Here is a 16,629-nt window from a genome sequence, read left to right on the forward strand (position 1 = left end):
AAATAAAATCAATTGAATACTGTACATTTGAATGCTACAAATTGATAGAATTTAAGTTTGAAAAGGGCATGATGCTTATGGAGAATGGGTAATTTATGGTATGGGAGAGTATTATAGACACATTCTAATTGGGTCCAGATGTCAGTTGTGTATGGATAATTAGGTTAGCGTAAATACAAGTCATGTTTCATTTATTAAATTGATCTGTGATTAAAACAATATCCATTCCGGTAAAACTTGAAAGGGAGAGAAGAGAGGCGCCACCTGCTGGTCATGTAATTTAGAGGAGTACAAAAGGTACACAAGTGGTCATCATTACACAGGCAAATATCCAGCTGTAGGGCACATTCTGTATGGGTTGAAATGAAGTATTTAAGGCTTTGAAAAGGACTGCCCGAACACACTTGTGCCATGAAACAGCTCTACTAAATTCCATCTTTCTCACAGGGTAAAGAAAAAAAATTGGTATGCATGATAAAGATTAAATGACAAATTTCATGTCAACTTAATTATATTTTTCCTCTAGCGTTAAACACTTCTGTGAAACAGCCCAAATAAAGAACTAGCACATCTCCAATTTTGATATTTTATTGTCATAGTAGTTTGCTTTAACAACATGTGAAGGCGCTCAAGCACACTGCCAGAACGCCATATAAGAGAAACCAAAAGTGGGTAAAAGCAATGGGAGACATGTACAACTAGGGTTGCAAAAATCTGTTAATTTTCACAAAATTCCCAGGTTTTCCAGAAATCCTGGCTGGAGGATTCCAGATTTCCTGCCTATTCCCCCGATTCTGAATTTTGGGAAGTTAGTGGATATTTGCAACCGTTTGTACAACCAAGATAATAACATTTTGGTTTCAACTTGTTAAATTCTCAAACATCTTTTTTTGTAAATAATATATTTTTCTGTATTACAAGCAAATCCTGGTCCTCGTCTGGTTACAGATATAATGCTGCCATTTTAAATTTTCAATGATGGAAGAAAAAATAAAAATAAAAAACTGGAAGAGAAAACAATTGTGTTATGGTCATGAGTAGACCAGAGTTGGGGTGTGAGGGAATGGGTTTGGGGGCAGGGCCTAACCCAAAAATGGCATAGCTGAGCTCTCAATATGAGAAAGCTGACTCGTGTGTACTTGATCTCGTTTTTCATTTGCTTAAAAACAGGTTTCTTTTTCAGATAAGTTTTTTAAGCTGATCATCAACAGGTCAAGGGGGGAGAGAAGAGAGGAGGGCCGCGAGCAGAGTTTCCGTCACCGCCGCCTGTGTTCCCATCGATGACCCCTGATCCCACTCTTCACCCCCACCCCACCATGGTGCCGGACTGTGACCGGGGACTCCCATGCAACCGCTTCAGTCCCTCTCAGCAACGAGCTTCAACACCTTACCAATGGCAATGGTCTTACCTGGGGAGAGGACACAGAGACGTAGGTTAACAGCAAAGCCCCGGTCTACTCATGTCCAAATGGGCTAGTTTTAAATTAAAATCAAAACGTCATAAGTGGAGCCCCTCCACTCTCCGACCCCCTCCTACAGACTCCCTCCCTCTTTAGGGTCCCAATGAATGACCCATCCGCTCTACCCCACTCCCCAACCAACAGTACTTTTTCACCACGAATGCAACACAACCACTAACAGACTAATCTAGGGCTGGGCAATATGACCAAAATATTCTATCACGGTATTTGAAAAAAAATTGACAGTATGACTGTTTTTAGTTTTTGAATAAAAGTTCTACATTTACTTTATGAGTAGTGGGTGATCCTAGGGTGGCAACACATACATTAAGTGATTTCAATGAGTCTTTCCCCATTTTGATTGTTTTATAGTGTTCAATTCAACCAAAACAAAATGTCAGCACTTAACATTACTGCATCTCCTGCACTCAATTACAGTGGTGGAAAAAAGTACCCAATTGTCATACTTGAGTAAAAGTAAAGATGCGTTAATAGAGAATTACTCAAGTAAAAATCACCCAGTAAAATACTACTTGAGTAAAAGTATTTGGTTTTAAATATACTTAAGTATAAAAAAAAATGTAATTGATTAAAATGTACTTAAGTATCAAAAGCAAAAATAATTTAAAATTCCTTATATTAAGCAAACCAGACGGCACCATTTTCTTGCTTACAGATAGCCAGGGGCACACTCCAACACTCAACAATAATTTACAAACAAATCATTTGTGTTTAGTGAGTTCTCCAGATCAGAGGCAGTAGATGACCAGGGATGTTCTCTTGACAAGTGCGTGAATTGGACCATTGTCCTGTCCTGCCAAGCATTCAAAATGTAACGAGTACTTTTAGGTGTCAGGGAAAATGTATGGAGTAAAAAAGTACATTATTTTCTTTAGGAATGTAGTGAAGTAAAAGTACAGATACAAAAAAAACAAGTAGAACTTGAAAGTATTTTTACACCACTGCTCAATTGAGAATTTCCATACAGCCATGTAGGGCTGCACGATATGGGAAAAATAATCAAGAACTTATTTTTAACCAAATGTTGCAAATGCGACTTGACCTGCGAATTAGAGTAAAACTGTTTGAATCATGGAAATATAATGACTATTCTAATTCTATAGTTAGAATATAATAGTGGGCACTTTGAATACAGTGTTTGAGATGACAACGAATTAAAATGCCAGGGAGGAGTTATTGTGACAGGGAAGGAACTAAAGTGTTGATACGTGCTTCCTAGGGAACCCTATAAGCTTTGGCTACATTGCATGTTCTCTTAACTACTTCATGTAGCTAACATATTCTTGCTTTGCATATTCCTCTTTGATATAGAAGATGCTGTTGCACAAACATGCTGATTTAGGTCTACACCATCACTGGTATTATCAGGCTGTATTAGCTAGCTATCTATTAGCATTAGTGGCTAACAATTAGTGTCTCAAGATTTAGGGCAACTTGCTAAGAAAAGACAAACTAGCTGTTTGCTGATGTAAGAAACACACTAAGTGTCATTATAGAACGCTAGTGGATTTATATTAAGAAGCAAAGTGAAAACAGCATTGCTGTCATCAACATTGTTGCATTGACCATGCAGACTCAACGCAAGTGTCTAGTGGTTAAGGAACATCAAACGCGCTCCTTGAGTGACAGGGGGCGTGGCTAGGTCTGTGTGGAAAGTGGCACGGAGAGAAAGAGCGGAGAGAGCTGACTGAAGTAGCGAAGTAACCTATAAAAATTGACATTACACATCGCGTATCACATTTAACAAACCAAACATTCAAATACCGGTATAGAAGGTAAAGTAAAAACCCAAACCGGTCGGTCCCTGCATCAATACCGGTATATCATAAAATACGGTATATCACCCAGCCCCACCTTAACCTTGGTTTTAGTTTGGACTACATTTAAACCATTGTTCCTTCCAGCATGGCCATTAAAGGACTACTAAAATTTTACATATACACTTTCATCAGTCAACAGATGCTCTTATCCAGAGCAACTTACATAAGTAATCAGGGTTAAGTGCCAAGTAGTCAGCTTGGGTATTCGACCGAGAAACCTTTCCTTTACTGGCTCAACGCTAGGCTACCTGCCGCCTACTAACAGTCCCAGTGATGGCAGAGGCCCGTACCTTCATCCCGTAGGGTGAACCGTCCCATCTGGGGGAAGTCTTTGAAGGTTTCAAGGCAGATGGTTCCAGCGGTGCGCAGACGGGCAATGCACACCTGGTCCTGTTTCACAAAGCGCGGTCGCGTCTTACTTTTCTCTCCCGACTTCTTGTCTACCAGACAGATTAAGGCCTAGATGTGGAGCGGAACCATCACAATAACTATAGTGGCATGTCTTTAAAACACTATTTGTCAGGTGCAGTTCAAAGGGAATACATTGCAGATTCAAAATTAAGATGGTTCCTTCTGTAGGTTATGGCATTATGACAGTATCTTTACCGTAATTTGCACTTCTTCAATGCAGGTGTGGATGTGGAGGACAGCATTGTAACCAGGGCAGATAATGGACTTGTGTTCAATGATGACAATCTGTGAGAACACACAACACTGAGTAAAAACAAACACCAATAAATTCAAAATGTTTGCCATTAGGGCGACATTCAGACAGGACTACGGTCCAACTCCAACCAACTTAGTATCTGTGGTGGCGTGGTGACTGGCGTACCTGGGCGTCAAAGGTGCGTCCAGAGTGGCAGAGGTTCTCAGCGTTACAGAGGATGAAGCCTGGCAGGATCTCCTCCTCCTCGATGCCCTTCAGTCTCAGCTTCAGGTTCTCTCCAGGAGAAGCATCATCTGTCTCCACGTCATCACTCAGCAGGCTCAACACCTCCACTGTGTGCTACAAGGAGGGATGGAAAGAGGAAGGATGGAAGGGATACGCAGCCATTAACACACGTTCATAAGAGATGGAGCGAACACCTTTATGGTAAAAAAAAAAACAGAGGGAGATACCGTGTGGCACAGACAAATGGAAAACATGAGAAAAAAATACCTATGACTAAACTCTGGCTTAAGATACTTGCCACCCCATTAGCTAGGATTAGCTATAGCTCTAATGCTCTGATGGGCGTTGGATGTTCCATGGCAGACTGCTGGAGAATGTCTTACCCTGTTTGGCATCATGACAAGCTGCTGTGCTTTACTGATGGACCCTGACTCCAGTTTCCCCAGGATGACAGTACCCATGTCCTATAGGGTGGGGAACAATAGTAGAAAGAGGCCAGATTAAGTAACCCAAGTCAAAAAAAGGTATTCTACAGTAGTGTGAGAGGCTTAAAAACTAGTGTGGTTTAATAGGCTTTTTATTACCAGGAAATAGGATGTTAAATGTACAGTGTAGCTGCTGATGTGGGCAGTACGAATGACATAGCCCACTACAGTTGTTGACCATCAAAATACTGTCATGTAAAGGACAACCATATCTAAATAAACACTTAAATATAATGAGTTGGTTGCCATATTTATGGCAATAGAATAAAAATATTAAGGTTCCATAATGTGGTCGTCTTCACCTTGTATTTGTCTACAATGGGTAATCTGACTGGTCCGTCGCTCGCTCTGTTTAAATTTGGCAAACTGTCCAGATGTGGAATGAATGGTAACCCCCTGGAAGATAGACAGAGGAGATAAACAGGTCAGGACAGTAGCGTCAGGAGAATATTCAATCCATTCACACTGGAACGTTATAGTACCTTTGGTGTGGCTTCGTTAACAGAGAAGGAAGGAGCGTTTCTTACTGGACAAGAACAGATAGTACCTCTCCATTTTGGACTGTTTTCCTCCGTTTCGTACCTAGTGAACACAGCCCAGGAACAGCAGTGTAAAAGCTGGTGATACTCACGTATACCAAGTGCACGACTCAACAGGCTCCTTGAGGTTGGCTCCTGTGAGGCCGGAGCAGGGCATGAAGTGAATGTCTTTCTTGGGGTTGAAGCCAACCTTCTTCAAAAATGGCACTAGTTTTTCCTTGCATTCTTCGTACCTGAGGTTTCAGGTTAAACAAAAAATTAATTGTGGGTTGAGCTGGATTTCTGATGCATGAGAATAAATGTTAAACTCTCGAGCAAATCTTGTAATGATTTCAATTTATGCATGATTTCCGTTAACCTGTTTAGGATAGGGGGCAGTATTTTCACGTCCGGATAAAAAAACGTACCCGATTTAATCTGGTTATTACGCATGCCCAGAAACTAGAATATGCATATAACTATTTGATTTGGATAGACAACACCCTAACGTTTCTAAAACTGTTTGAATGGTGTCTGTGAGTATAACAGAACTCATATGGCACGCCAAAACCTGAGAAGATTCCATACAGGAAGTGCCCTGTCTGACCATTTCTTGTCCTTCTATAGCCTCTTTATCGAAAATACAGGATCTCTGCTGTAACATGACATTTTCTAAGGCTCCCAGAAGGCGCCAGAATGGGGAATGATGACTCTGCAGTCCCTGGGCGAAAAACAGTAGGGCTTTTGGAAAGTGGTCGTTCTGAGAACAATGACACGGGTGGGCGCGTGCATGTGAAGACTCCATTTTCTATTTTCAGTGTTTGAACGAAAACAAGGTCTCTCGGTCGGAATATTATCGCTATTTTACGAGAAAAATCGCATAAAAATTGATTTTAAACAGCGTTTGACATGCTTCGAGGTACGGTAATTGAATATTTTGACATTTTTTGTCACGATAGTGTCTTGAACGCAAGAACAAAACGCCGCTATTTGGATATAACTATGGATTATTTGGAACAAAAACATTGGGTGTTGAAGTAGAAGTCCTGGGAGTGCATTCTGATGAAGAACAGCAAAGGTAATCCAATTTTTCTTATAGTAAATCTGAGTTTGGTGAGTGCCAAACTTGGTGGGTGTCAAAATAGCTAGCCATGATGGCCGGGCTATCTACTCAGAATATTGCAAAATGTGCTTTCACCGAAAAGCCATTTAAAAAAAAAAAAATTGGTGAACGTTTATCGTGAGTAATTTAGTAAATTCACCGGAAGTTTTCGGTGGGTATGCTAGTTCTGAACGTCACATGCAAATGTAAAAAGCTGTTTTTTGATACAAATATGAACAAAACATGCATGTATTGTATAAGATAATGTCCTAGGGGTGTCATCTGATGAAGATCAAAGGTTAGTGCTGCATTTAGCTGTGGTTTTGGTTTTTGTGACATTATATGCTAGCTTGAAAAATGGGTGATTATTTCTGGCTGGGTACTCTGACATAATCTAATGTTTTGCTTTCGTTGTAAAGCCTTTTTGAAATGGGACAATGTGGTTAGAGAAAGGAGAGTCTTGTCTTTAAAATGGTGTAAAATAGTCGTATGTTTGAAAAATTTTACGTTTTGGGATTTCTGAGGTGTTTGTAATTCGCGCCACGCTCTATCATTGGATATTGGCGAGGCGTTCCGCTAGCGGCACATCTAGATGTAAGAGTTAAAGTTCTACAAAGACCCTACATCAACAAAGGATTCCACCCTAGGCTTTGACCATCACTATAGCATCTTGTCTGTAATGGGTGTTTTCATGTTTATGTAAACTGAAACAAGCACTCATGACTACCAGTTTCCTGTAGCCTGATGTGATTTCTGTGCTCTAAGTGGTAACTGCGCACCTCTCTAGGCTCCAGTTCACTGTGGGGTCGTCCATTTTGTTGACGAGGATGATCAGATGCTTCACCCCCGCCGTTTTGGCCAACATGGCATGCTCCCGTGTCTGTCCACCCTTCTCAAAGCCCGTCTCAAACTCTCCCTTCCTGGCTGAGATCACCTAGGCAGGAGAAATACACATCGAAAATCATTCAAAGAACCGTGACATTGCTGTGTAGATTTCAAAACAATGTATTTTACGACCAAGTAAACAAATATTTATCATGGTTCCTTCTTAATTTCAAATCGTTATTTTTATAATCTTTATATTTACCATTTCAAGAGATCTTTGTCTCTCAACTGGATATTTTGGTATTTGCAGCCACAACAGCATGACACTATGGACTCACCAGCACAGCCAGGTCAGCTTGCGATGCTCCTCCGATCATATTGGGCACAAAGCTTTTGTGGCCTGGTGCATCCAGGATGGTAAAGTGCTTTTTCTCAGTTTCAAAGTACGCTCTGCCCACCTCCACAGTCTTCCCCTTGTCTCGCTCCTCCTGGTTAGTGTCCAGAGCCCAGGAGAGGTACCTGGCAGACAGAGGAAGGGAGGGGGTTAAACCCTTGTTATACTGACAGGCTTTAGTCATGCCATTTCATATACTTTTTGCAGTAGACCCTGGTAAAAAGCAGAGTAACTCACCAGGTTTCCCTGTTCTTCTCCTTGGCTTCTCTTTCATACTTCTCCAGAGTTCTCTTCTCCACCATGCCCGTTAAATACCTACCAGTGAGGAAGGGGATAACCAGAGGGATTGATGAAGAGAGGGGGAAGGCGCAAAGAGTGGAGGGGTGGTGAGAAATGCAACAGGTGTTAAAAGCCCCATTGGACTGAATGAATCATAACCACAACAGAAAAAGATACTCACATGATTTGTCCTCCGATGGTAGACTTGCCAGCATCTAGGGAGAGATGAGGGACAACAGGGAGTGGTGAGAGCAGATAAAAATGGCCTGTGCTGTCTAGCCTTGTAACAGGGCTGATTAAATGAAAAATAAATACAAAACATTGCCTAGTTTTTCACTGTTTCCTATTAAGGCAATAGCATCGTTTCCCCTAGATTTGTTTCTTTGACAGAAACCCCAATCAGCAATCCAGGTGTGGCAGTGACAACTCTGGATGTTATATAGGGCTGCCAATAAACAAGTTTTATTGGATCAAATGAAACAGAGAAATAACAGAGCAACGCAGAGATGACCCACACACCTAAGTGATAGTATGTGAAACCACTGCAATAGCCATGAAAAAGAGGAAGAAATAAGCAGATGTGCCCCCACTCACCAACATGACCGATGAACACCACATTCACATGTTCCTTCTTGGGCGCGTCTGGTGGGAGGGCTACCACTTTAGGCATGATTGGCACATCTTCCTCCTCCTCCAGGACTTCCTCCTCCAGAATCTCCTCAACAACTATTGGTCCCCCGTCGCCACCAGGCCCTCCTCCTGGTTCTTCCTCATTGGGCTCCACCCCTTTCAGGTCCCACGTCTCCTCTGTGGTCATTTCAGAGTCGCCGTTCTCCACCGGGGCTGACCAGGGACAAACCGAACAGAGCATTAGTGGTGTGGTATGAGTAATCATGATTTGAGTTTGAAAATAGATTCCTTTGGTCTCAGGTCTGATGTGAAAAAGCCTACCACCGTAGCTAAGAATTTAGTAAATTAAGTTTCTCTACAAATGTTTTAGTTTAGATAGATAAAATAAATGTAAATGTAATTAGTTTGACATAAGATTTCATATTCAAAGAGGAAAACCTAACTAGGGGTACACTACAGGCTGGCAATGATGCAGAGTACTCATATAGTACAGTTAGAGCCAATTAATTAGCCATGAGGGGATTGTTCAACGAGTAAGCTTGTTAATGGTTACTACAGCTAAACTTCTGGCATCAGTTTTGACAAGATTTTACAGTTAAAACTACAGAATGAGTTTAAGAGTTTAAGGTCAGAGTTCATTCCAATAACATTGATACAATTTTTTCCTTCTTTGATTTCTATAAAAAGCCATTTAACGCCTGAAATAGTGTAACCATTCAGCACCCTACTTGCTTTAAAGACCGCAGTAGTGATGACAGACCATGCTGACACTTGAAGAGCATGGCTCATCATTCCAACTATGAGAGAGTGAAATCCGTAGTGTTTAATCCTGGTCCTGAGGACCCAAATGGGTGCACATTTGGTTAACTTAGTACTTACTACACACCAGATTGCACTTAATCAAAGGTTAAATTACTGGAATCAGGTGTGTAATGCTAGGGGAAAAACAAATGTCTACCACTCTGGGTACTCAGGACCAGGAAACACTTGCAGTAGAATATGGGTTAGAGGTCAGTGAGTGCTCCAAGGCAGCCTGGGCCCGGACCTGTTTGGCTGGACTTCAAGCCTTTCTTCCATCCTGCACATTCACAACTTTTAGCCTAATGTAAATTATGTAAGACCTCAACAGTAAGGCAAGCTGAAGTCATTTTGCCAGTCACAGGAAAAGTCAGACTAATTGAATGGAGTGACTGGGGATCATTCTGGACCCCTCTTCCCAACAGCAAAAGGTCCCGAAGCTTCTGCACGTGTCCGATTCTCTACTTTACCCACAGTCTCTGCTCTACTCAGACGAATGGTGCTCATTCAATAAAGTTAGATCAAAGCTGAATCAATGTCTGCTAGATCACATAATGATAGTCTTCTACATAATATAATAACTAGTATAATGTTACGAGTTACTCTTCTCCAAAACTCAATAAGTGCTTTGACTTAAACTAAACACACAGGTAGGCTCTGCTAGAGCTTCTTAACACCATCTGCTCTGAACTTCACTCACTGGCTCGGTTACCATCCAATTGGCCACAGGTTGACGCTGACATTCTCAAATCTGTATAAAAAACCAACATGCGCATTTCCCCACCAGAGACGCGTTTCCATCAAATGTACTTGTTGCAGATATAAGGCTGTGCGTGATGACAGTGCACATAAAAATACCCTTTGCAGTACAAGTTAAATGGGTTTCCTTCACATTTTCAACTGATGGGTTTCGCACACAAAAAACGCGTAATAATATAGCGTGTGCCAACTCTGGAATTGGCACGCACGCTCTAGAATTCAGTTAAACCAACAAAAAGATCCCACATTGTGTAGCGTAGTTTGTCGACATTTTGAAAGTTCCCCACATTTTTTTACTCACATCAGGCCTGTCACTACATTTTTATCCGGTGTACTTTACTCGCATAAAAAAAAATTGGATGGAAACCTGGTTACTGTTCATCATTTTAGACAACTGTAGGCTACTTCCAAACTGTAGAACTCAAGATCTAAATGAAAATCCCCATGAAACTGATAGAGATCAAATGGTTGGTAAGCAGACGTTTCATCGGTAAAACTTGAATTATACTTCACCATGAGGTTGAGTGCACACTCTGGGGTAAAGTGGAAAATGGAATAGGCAGAGGCTACAATTACAGAGTTCCCACCCCCGCCCCCAACTTCTCAAAACGAATGAGCCGAATCATGTTCTGCACATGTTATTTCACACACACGCACGTTCAAGTCTCTCTATACTCAAATCAATTCAAGGGGCTTTATTGGCATGGGAAACATATGTTATTATGTTATACATTGCCAAAGCAAGTGAAGTCGTAATATACAAAAAGTGAAATAAACTCTATGCTTTACTCACACTTTACTGAACCCTCAACCAATTTGATTGACATGTAGCCCGTCTATCTGCCTCAGTTCTGGAAAGCTGATTGAAACGAACATTCCAAAAATATATATGAAGGCTCCGTCTGTTGTAACAGATATTGCTGTAGCACAAGCAAGACGTAGTCTGCACTTTGCATTGGTGCAAAACGATCAGAGTTTTGTGATGAAATCTTTTGATTTATGCCGACATATTTACTGATAAAGAACTCTGCCTCCCAATAGCCAACATTTGCATATTAAAAATCGCTGTTGACAAGGGTTGTAACGGTTTACCAAACCCAGTTAGGTGGGTATTGCAGTTTTGGGGTCACGGTTCGGTAAAGCGGAAAATTAAATGCCAACAGTTACAAATTCCATTTATGATCATGAGTCATAATACCTGATGAGAGCACAAATCAGGAATACCAACACTTTGTATTTTCTTAAATGAAAACACACGACCACCCATCTACAAAACTAAAATAAAAGTGCAATATCTGTGTGAAATCAATATGTAAACATGACTCAGACATTGTGTAGGCCTATGCTATGTTTTCTTACAAAGAAAAATATGCGCACGTGTGACTCGAGTGAGGCGTGTCTGTAGCACATTAGTTCTCATTTCCCACTCCGGGGTAAAGTGATGGGCTGTCAGAGTGAAGTAGCTCTGTAGCCCTGGTGGTCCATCCATCTGTAGTAAGGGCAACACAGGGTGCATTGGTCAATTAATTGACAATTTCCTCTTTAGCTTGCTTACATAGAGCGGGGACTAACACCTGTTTGCTGAAACGGGTGCGAGAGGGCAAAGTTCATAACGTGGCTTGAGCACTTTCACGAGGTGATGAAACCCCCTATTCTTCTCAACAACCGAGAATGGGCGCAAATATCTGCAGCTATAAAAAATAGCTATCGCTCTTGTAATTTCCGTGGCAGAATCAGCTGCAAAGGGTTGCTTGAATGCAGAGGGGAGACGGAAATGCAAAAGAGTAACTATCTTGCTCCAGTGGTAGGAATACCGGGGTGAAGTCGGCTTAAATGTGTCATGTTTGAGGCGTTGGCAGTTGTATAGGTATTTATGTTGATCAGTGGCGACATACTCTGTTCATTGTCGCTGTAATCTTCTGGGAAGCAAAAAGGTTTCCAAACTGGAGATTTAAACAACGGAGAATCGTCCTGGTTTTTTGAACACACCACTTACAATCGTACAAAACTAGTTACCGGCAGCGCCTCACAAAAGAACAGATTGAAATGCGCCAAATAAGATTTGAGTTTTGATTACAACGCGCGCATAAGCTCCAGTTGTTAACGGAATATCCCAAAATGTTTTTCCCAATTTTGACTTACTTGAGGCATACAACGCAGCGCATGCCTAACATTTTTATTTATGTATTCATTCAGGTTCACAGTGCGGAATGAACCCAGGTCCCTGTACCAAACGGCTCAGTAGGAATCTTTGTACCATTACACCCGTACTACTGACTGCCTGTCTGAGTCTTGCTTTGTTGATAGGCTGTGTACATACAGCTCGCCTAAATAACAACCCCCCCATGAAAAATAAATTGCCTGTTGTGTCGTGCTTATGTTCGCTTTGATTACTGTTACAACAGACAAAGAACAACGTTTCTTCAAACAAGTGGCAGCGGAGTCACGGAGTGAGCATGCACTGAGCAGTAGCTCAAAGGACTTGGAGGGGAAAGCACGCAGCGGATCCTGCACATGCGCAGAAATCTCTCTTCAGTCCAAAACTTCCGTGTCGCAGAAAATTAGGAACTGCAGCTACTCCAAATGGAATAAGGCACCAAGTTTCCACACCAGACATCAAGTTTGGTCTTTGTCTGCACCAAAGCTATGTGCGCAGACAGAGCTAGCCAGCATCAATCTGTTTATTATGACAGTACCCTCAAAGAATTCACTGGCATTACAACACACCTTAATTTGTACGTATAATAGAGAGGATGGGTTCTTGTCTAAATATAATGTAACAAGACATTAGCTAGTCAACTGGTGGTCATCTACACATAATGAGACTAGAAGGGACAAACAGCGGCCAAAAATAGCTGACATACAGAACCCTTCCACGGCAACAATGAATGTGCACCAGAAATGTGTTCTAGAAGATGTACTAGATACATGTCAGAACTTTGTGACTAGTATTTGAGAAGACTGAGGCCCACGAGCATCAATTAGTGATTCATGCCAGTGACAGTTGCTTTGGTGGACGTTGAACAGTGTGTTGACAGGATTTACGGAGGCCAGAGTCTGGGCCCATAGATTGTGAGGCTAGCTAAGCCATTCATGGATAACGCTGAACAGAGCAAAATGACCACAGGTGTAAAACACACATATACATACCTGCAGTTTCTGCAACCTCCATGGTGGCAACAACTGGTTCAATGTCCGCTAAAAAAAAGAGGTAGAGCATATTCACATTAACACTTCTTTCATCAGACATTCATCAAATAAAATGTAAGGTGGGATTGGTGTGAAATCTACCGACCAGCGCTCTTCCAGTCTACCACAATGGTCACAACTAACACAGTTCTTATGAGGCCAACAAACTGCAACACCAGTTCCCCCAGTTAACTGGTTTGCAATATGTACTATAGACAGGTTGGTTGTTTAGCAACAACCAAAGCCTGCGCAACTATGGGGCAAAACATACGGGTTGGCTTAGATTGTTGACAACATGTAAACTATATTTCTTCAATGTTCATTGAATTTTGTGTGTGCAAAATCAGCACTTGTGATCTCAAATACATTGTTAAAGTTCTTGGTCAGCTAGCAAATTTCAGTTAACATGGAATCAGTTAAAACACATGAACACAAGAAATGGTCTCAAGAACAAGATGAAACTAGCTGACAGTAGTCACGATTCCCCGCATGGCAGTTTCTTGTCATTGTTGGTAGCCACCTGGCCATCCAGAATCACATCTGACTTCTGCCCCATTGAAGCGTCAACCACTTGTGACATTGTCAGCTAACCCATCCATACGCAACAACACTCCACCGGAAGAGGTTAACCCACCAACAGCTCGATGTTTACTATACTTTTACTGGGCTGACATTTTCCTCAAGAGCGGTTGAATATCTTTAGTATAAACACACATTGGTGATGTCCATCAACAACAGAATGCCTGTACAGGCGTGTCCAGCATGTTAACAGGTAAGCCGAGGTTAAAGGATAAGACAGCTGCCGTAGGACAAAAATATCAGACTGGGAAAATAGCTAGATTTGAATCCCCTCATGACTTACAAGTTAGTATTGCCTAATAGATAATGCATAACCACCACAACCTAAGAGCTTTTCTAGAATGGATGGTAATTTATGTTTCAAGACGAAGCACCTTACACATTCCCCTCCATATTGGATTTGGCAAAAGACAGAAGTGACCAAAACATGCCACAGCTCATTTTCATTACATCAAAACGTAAGAGTAACATGTATAAATGGCTCTGACTAGTTATTTCTGCTTTCTTGGTCTGCTCAATTGGGACACGTTGTTCACAAGTTTGTCTTCCACTTATGGACCGTATGCAAAGTCAGATCGTCCACGTCACACCAATAATGTCAACACTAGTTACCAGCTCCTAAAGTTGTCATGTCTTGCAATTTATAAGGGGCAAGGTTGTACCCGTTCAAATAATTACTAGTTATCTATCTACAGTAGCTAGTTGGGTACATATCTTGAAATCTTAACTTACATTGTGGGAAGGGTAGACCAAAAAAAGCACAATTGGCCAAGAATGTCTTAGCTAGCCATTTCTGACTACATAGCCCACGTAGACAGTAAAAAAATGTGGGACCGTTTGTCTTACCAACGTTACGTACACAATTGTCACACGACTGACATAGGCTAACTAATGTTAACTTAGTTATGCCAGTAACTAACATTCGGTAAAATGATAACGTTCGCTACTTTACCTAGTTAACTAAAACCTCGAATGTCCAAAACCTCACATATGGTTAATATTAGCTAACGTATTTAACTATAGACACTGTCGGCGACAGCTTGCTAAATGCAAGCTAAGTGAGCTAACCGGCAACTAGCTACTAAGTAGTGGTTAGAAACATAACGTTTCTATAGTTAGCTAAAACCTACCGAAAATATTAGCTACTAACAAGCCATTAACAATCCACCAACTACCGAATACAGTTAACGTTAGTAACTTAGCTAACAAACAAACTAACGTTCGGTTTCTAACTAACTAGCCTAGCTAAATACCGTTAATTTGGTAACTAATGCTTGCCTTTAACGTTAACTAGCTACTTTACCCGGTCTCTAAAGTGTAGACGCATGTGTGTTGTGGAGCTTGTTAGCTAGCTAACTAAGTTAACTTGCTAACAAGCTAGCTAACCATCTAGCAAAACGCAAACGTGAGTGACCGCGAACTTACCACCGGAATCAGGATCTTCCGAGGGGCCTTTCTGAAAGAAGGACGGGACAAATTCGACGGCATTAATGTTGGGGACAAACGGTTTGGCATTCACGTTGATGGCGGCGAATTCGTTATCGAGTTTCCCGTCGACCGGGACCTCAACATCATCCTCTTGTTCCCAGGAATCAGGGGCAGCGTCTCTCGGGTCCATCGTGGGTCTTTGCTAGATGTTCACTACTGTGGATAAATACTTGCGTTACGCAGTTGCTGAACTGGCTAGTGTCCGCCCCTATTATTAACCCGTTATTGAGGTCACCCGATAAAATTGATCAAACTTCCCCTCTCTGTCTAATATGTGTTCGATTTACTTGCGATAAAATAGCCGGTTTCTCTCGGTAAAGGGATACGAGAAAGCAAGATTCGACTCAGCACTCCCAGCAAGTCCTCGTGTGCTGCTGACTCTCCCCAACCGATGGGAGCGACAACCAGTTGCATACTGGGAGATGCTGTGCATTGCAGGTGTCGCCGTTATTCGGAAGAACGTAATGGAGGAAGCGAGAAAACTACATTTCCATACACACGGAAAGCACACTTTTTACGTCAACGTTGCTGACCCATCTTGCAGGTTAAACATTTTTTAGTTCCGATTCGGCAAACGTTGCACGAGACGCGCAAAGGCCAGTCTGAACATTATTATTTACAAAACACACGTATCCCGTTTAAACTTCAATTTCATTACCTCAAATTAACATCCCGCACAAAAATCTAGAAAGTGCATCTGCAACAAACGGTATCATTGGATATTTTTGTATAGGCCTGTTTCTGAGTTCTTTCCACAGTGTAGGCCTTCTCTATTGACAGACAGTGGGTATCTAATGGCAGTGGGTATCTAATGGGAGAGAGATGTACGCAACATGCAACAATTAACGTGTTTACTGAGTTACTGTTCATTGAAGGAAATCAGTCAATTGAAATACATTCGTTAGGCCTTAATCTATGGATTTAACGTGACTGGTGAGCCAGGCCCAGCCAACCAGAATGAGTTTTTCCCAACAAAGGGCTTTATTACAGACAGAAATACTCCTACTTCTTGATATGCCACACCTGTCAAGTTACACCAAGATCGGGTTATCTTGGTGTAACAGTGCAGTTTCCGTCTCTCTCTTATGCCAACCTGGGTTCGAACTAGGGACCTTTGCACACATCAACTACTGACACCCACGAAGCATCGTTACCCATCGCGCCACAAAACCCGCGGCCCTTGTAACTCAGGGGGAACCACTTCAGGTCTCAGAGCGAGTGACGTCACCGATTGAAACGCTATTAGCGCGCACCACCGCTAACAAACTAGCCATTTCACATCGGTTACATTGGCAAATGAAAAATGCCCACTAACAGGAATGTAAATAAATGTGCACAAAATTTGAGAGTTAAGCTTTTTGTGCGTATGGATAATTTGTGGGATCTTTTT

The 16,629-nt window shown here is 41.7% G+C and overlaps 1 protein-coding gene across 1 annotated transcript; it reads right to left on the reverse strand.

Moving 5' to 3' along the window:
* Positions 1-572: 572 nt before the first annotated feature.
* On the reverse strand, positions 573-15,640 carry LOC115204508 (eukaryotic peptide chain release factor GTP-binding subunit ERF3A). The gene is made up of 14 exons (XM_029770153.1): positions 15,177-15,640; positions 13,134-13,181; positions 8,391-8,639; positions 7,978-8,011; positions 7,755-7,832; positions 7,462-7,642; positions 7,078-7,232; positions 5,310-5,450; positions 4,981-5,074; positions 4,577-4,657; positions 4,134-4,307; positions 3,908-3,997; positions 3,592-3,760; positions 573-1,409 (listed from the first exon to the last, which is right to left on the reverse strand). The coding sequence occupies exons 1-14, from the start codon at positions 15,367-15,369 to the stop codon at positions 1,357-1,359; spliced, it is 1,740 nt and encodes a 579-aa protein (XP_029626013.1). The 5' UTR covers positions 15,370-15,640; the 3' UTR covers positions 573-1,356.
* Positions 15,641-16,629: the final 989 nt, after the last annotated feature.

The sequence above is a fragment of the Salmo trutta genome, chromosome 1, assembly GCF_901001165.1.
Source record: "Salmo trutta chromosome 1, fSalTru1.1, whole genome shotgun sequence".
Lineage (NCBI taxonomy): Eukaryota > Metazoa > Chordata > Actinopteri > Salmoniformes > Salmonidae > Salmo > Salmo trutta.

Excerpts from the sequence above, each read along its gene's own strand:
- LOC115204508 (XM_029770153.1), bottom strand. The coding sequence starts at position 15,369 with ATGGACCCGAGAGACGCTGCCCCTGATTCCTGGGAACAAGAGGATGAT. Across the intron at positions 8,012-8,390 it reads GGTGTTCATCGGTCATGTTG|ATGCTGGCAAGTCTACCATC; the intron begins GTGAGTGGGGGC and ends ATCTCTCCCTAG. Across the intron at positions 3,998-4,133 it reads GACGCACCTTTGACGCCCAG|ATTGTCATCATTGAACACAA; the intron begins GTACGCCAGTCA and ends GTGTTCTCACAG.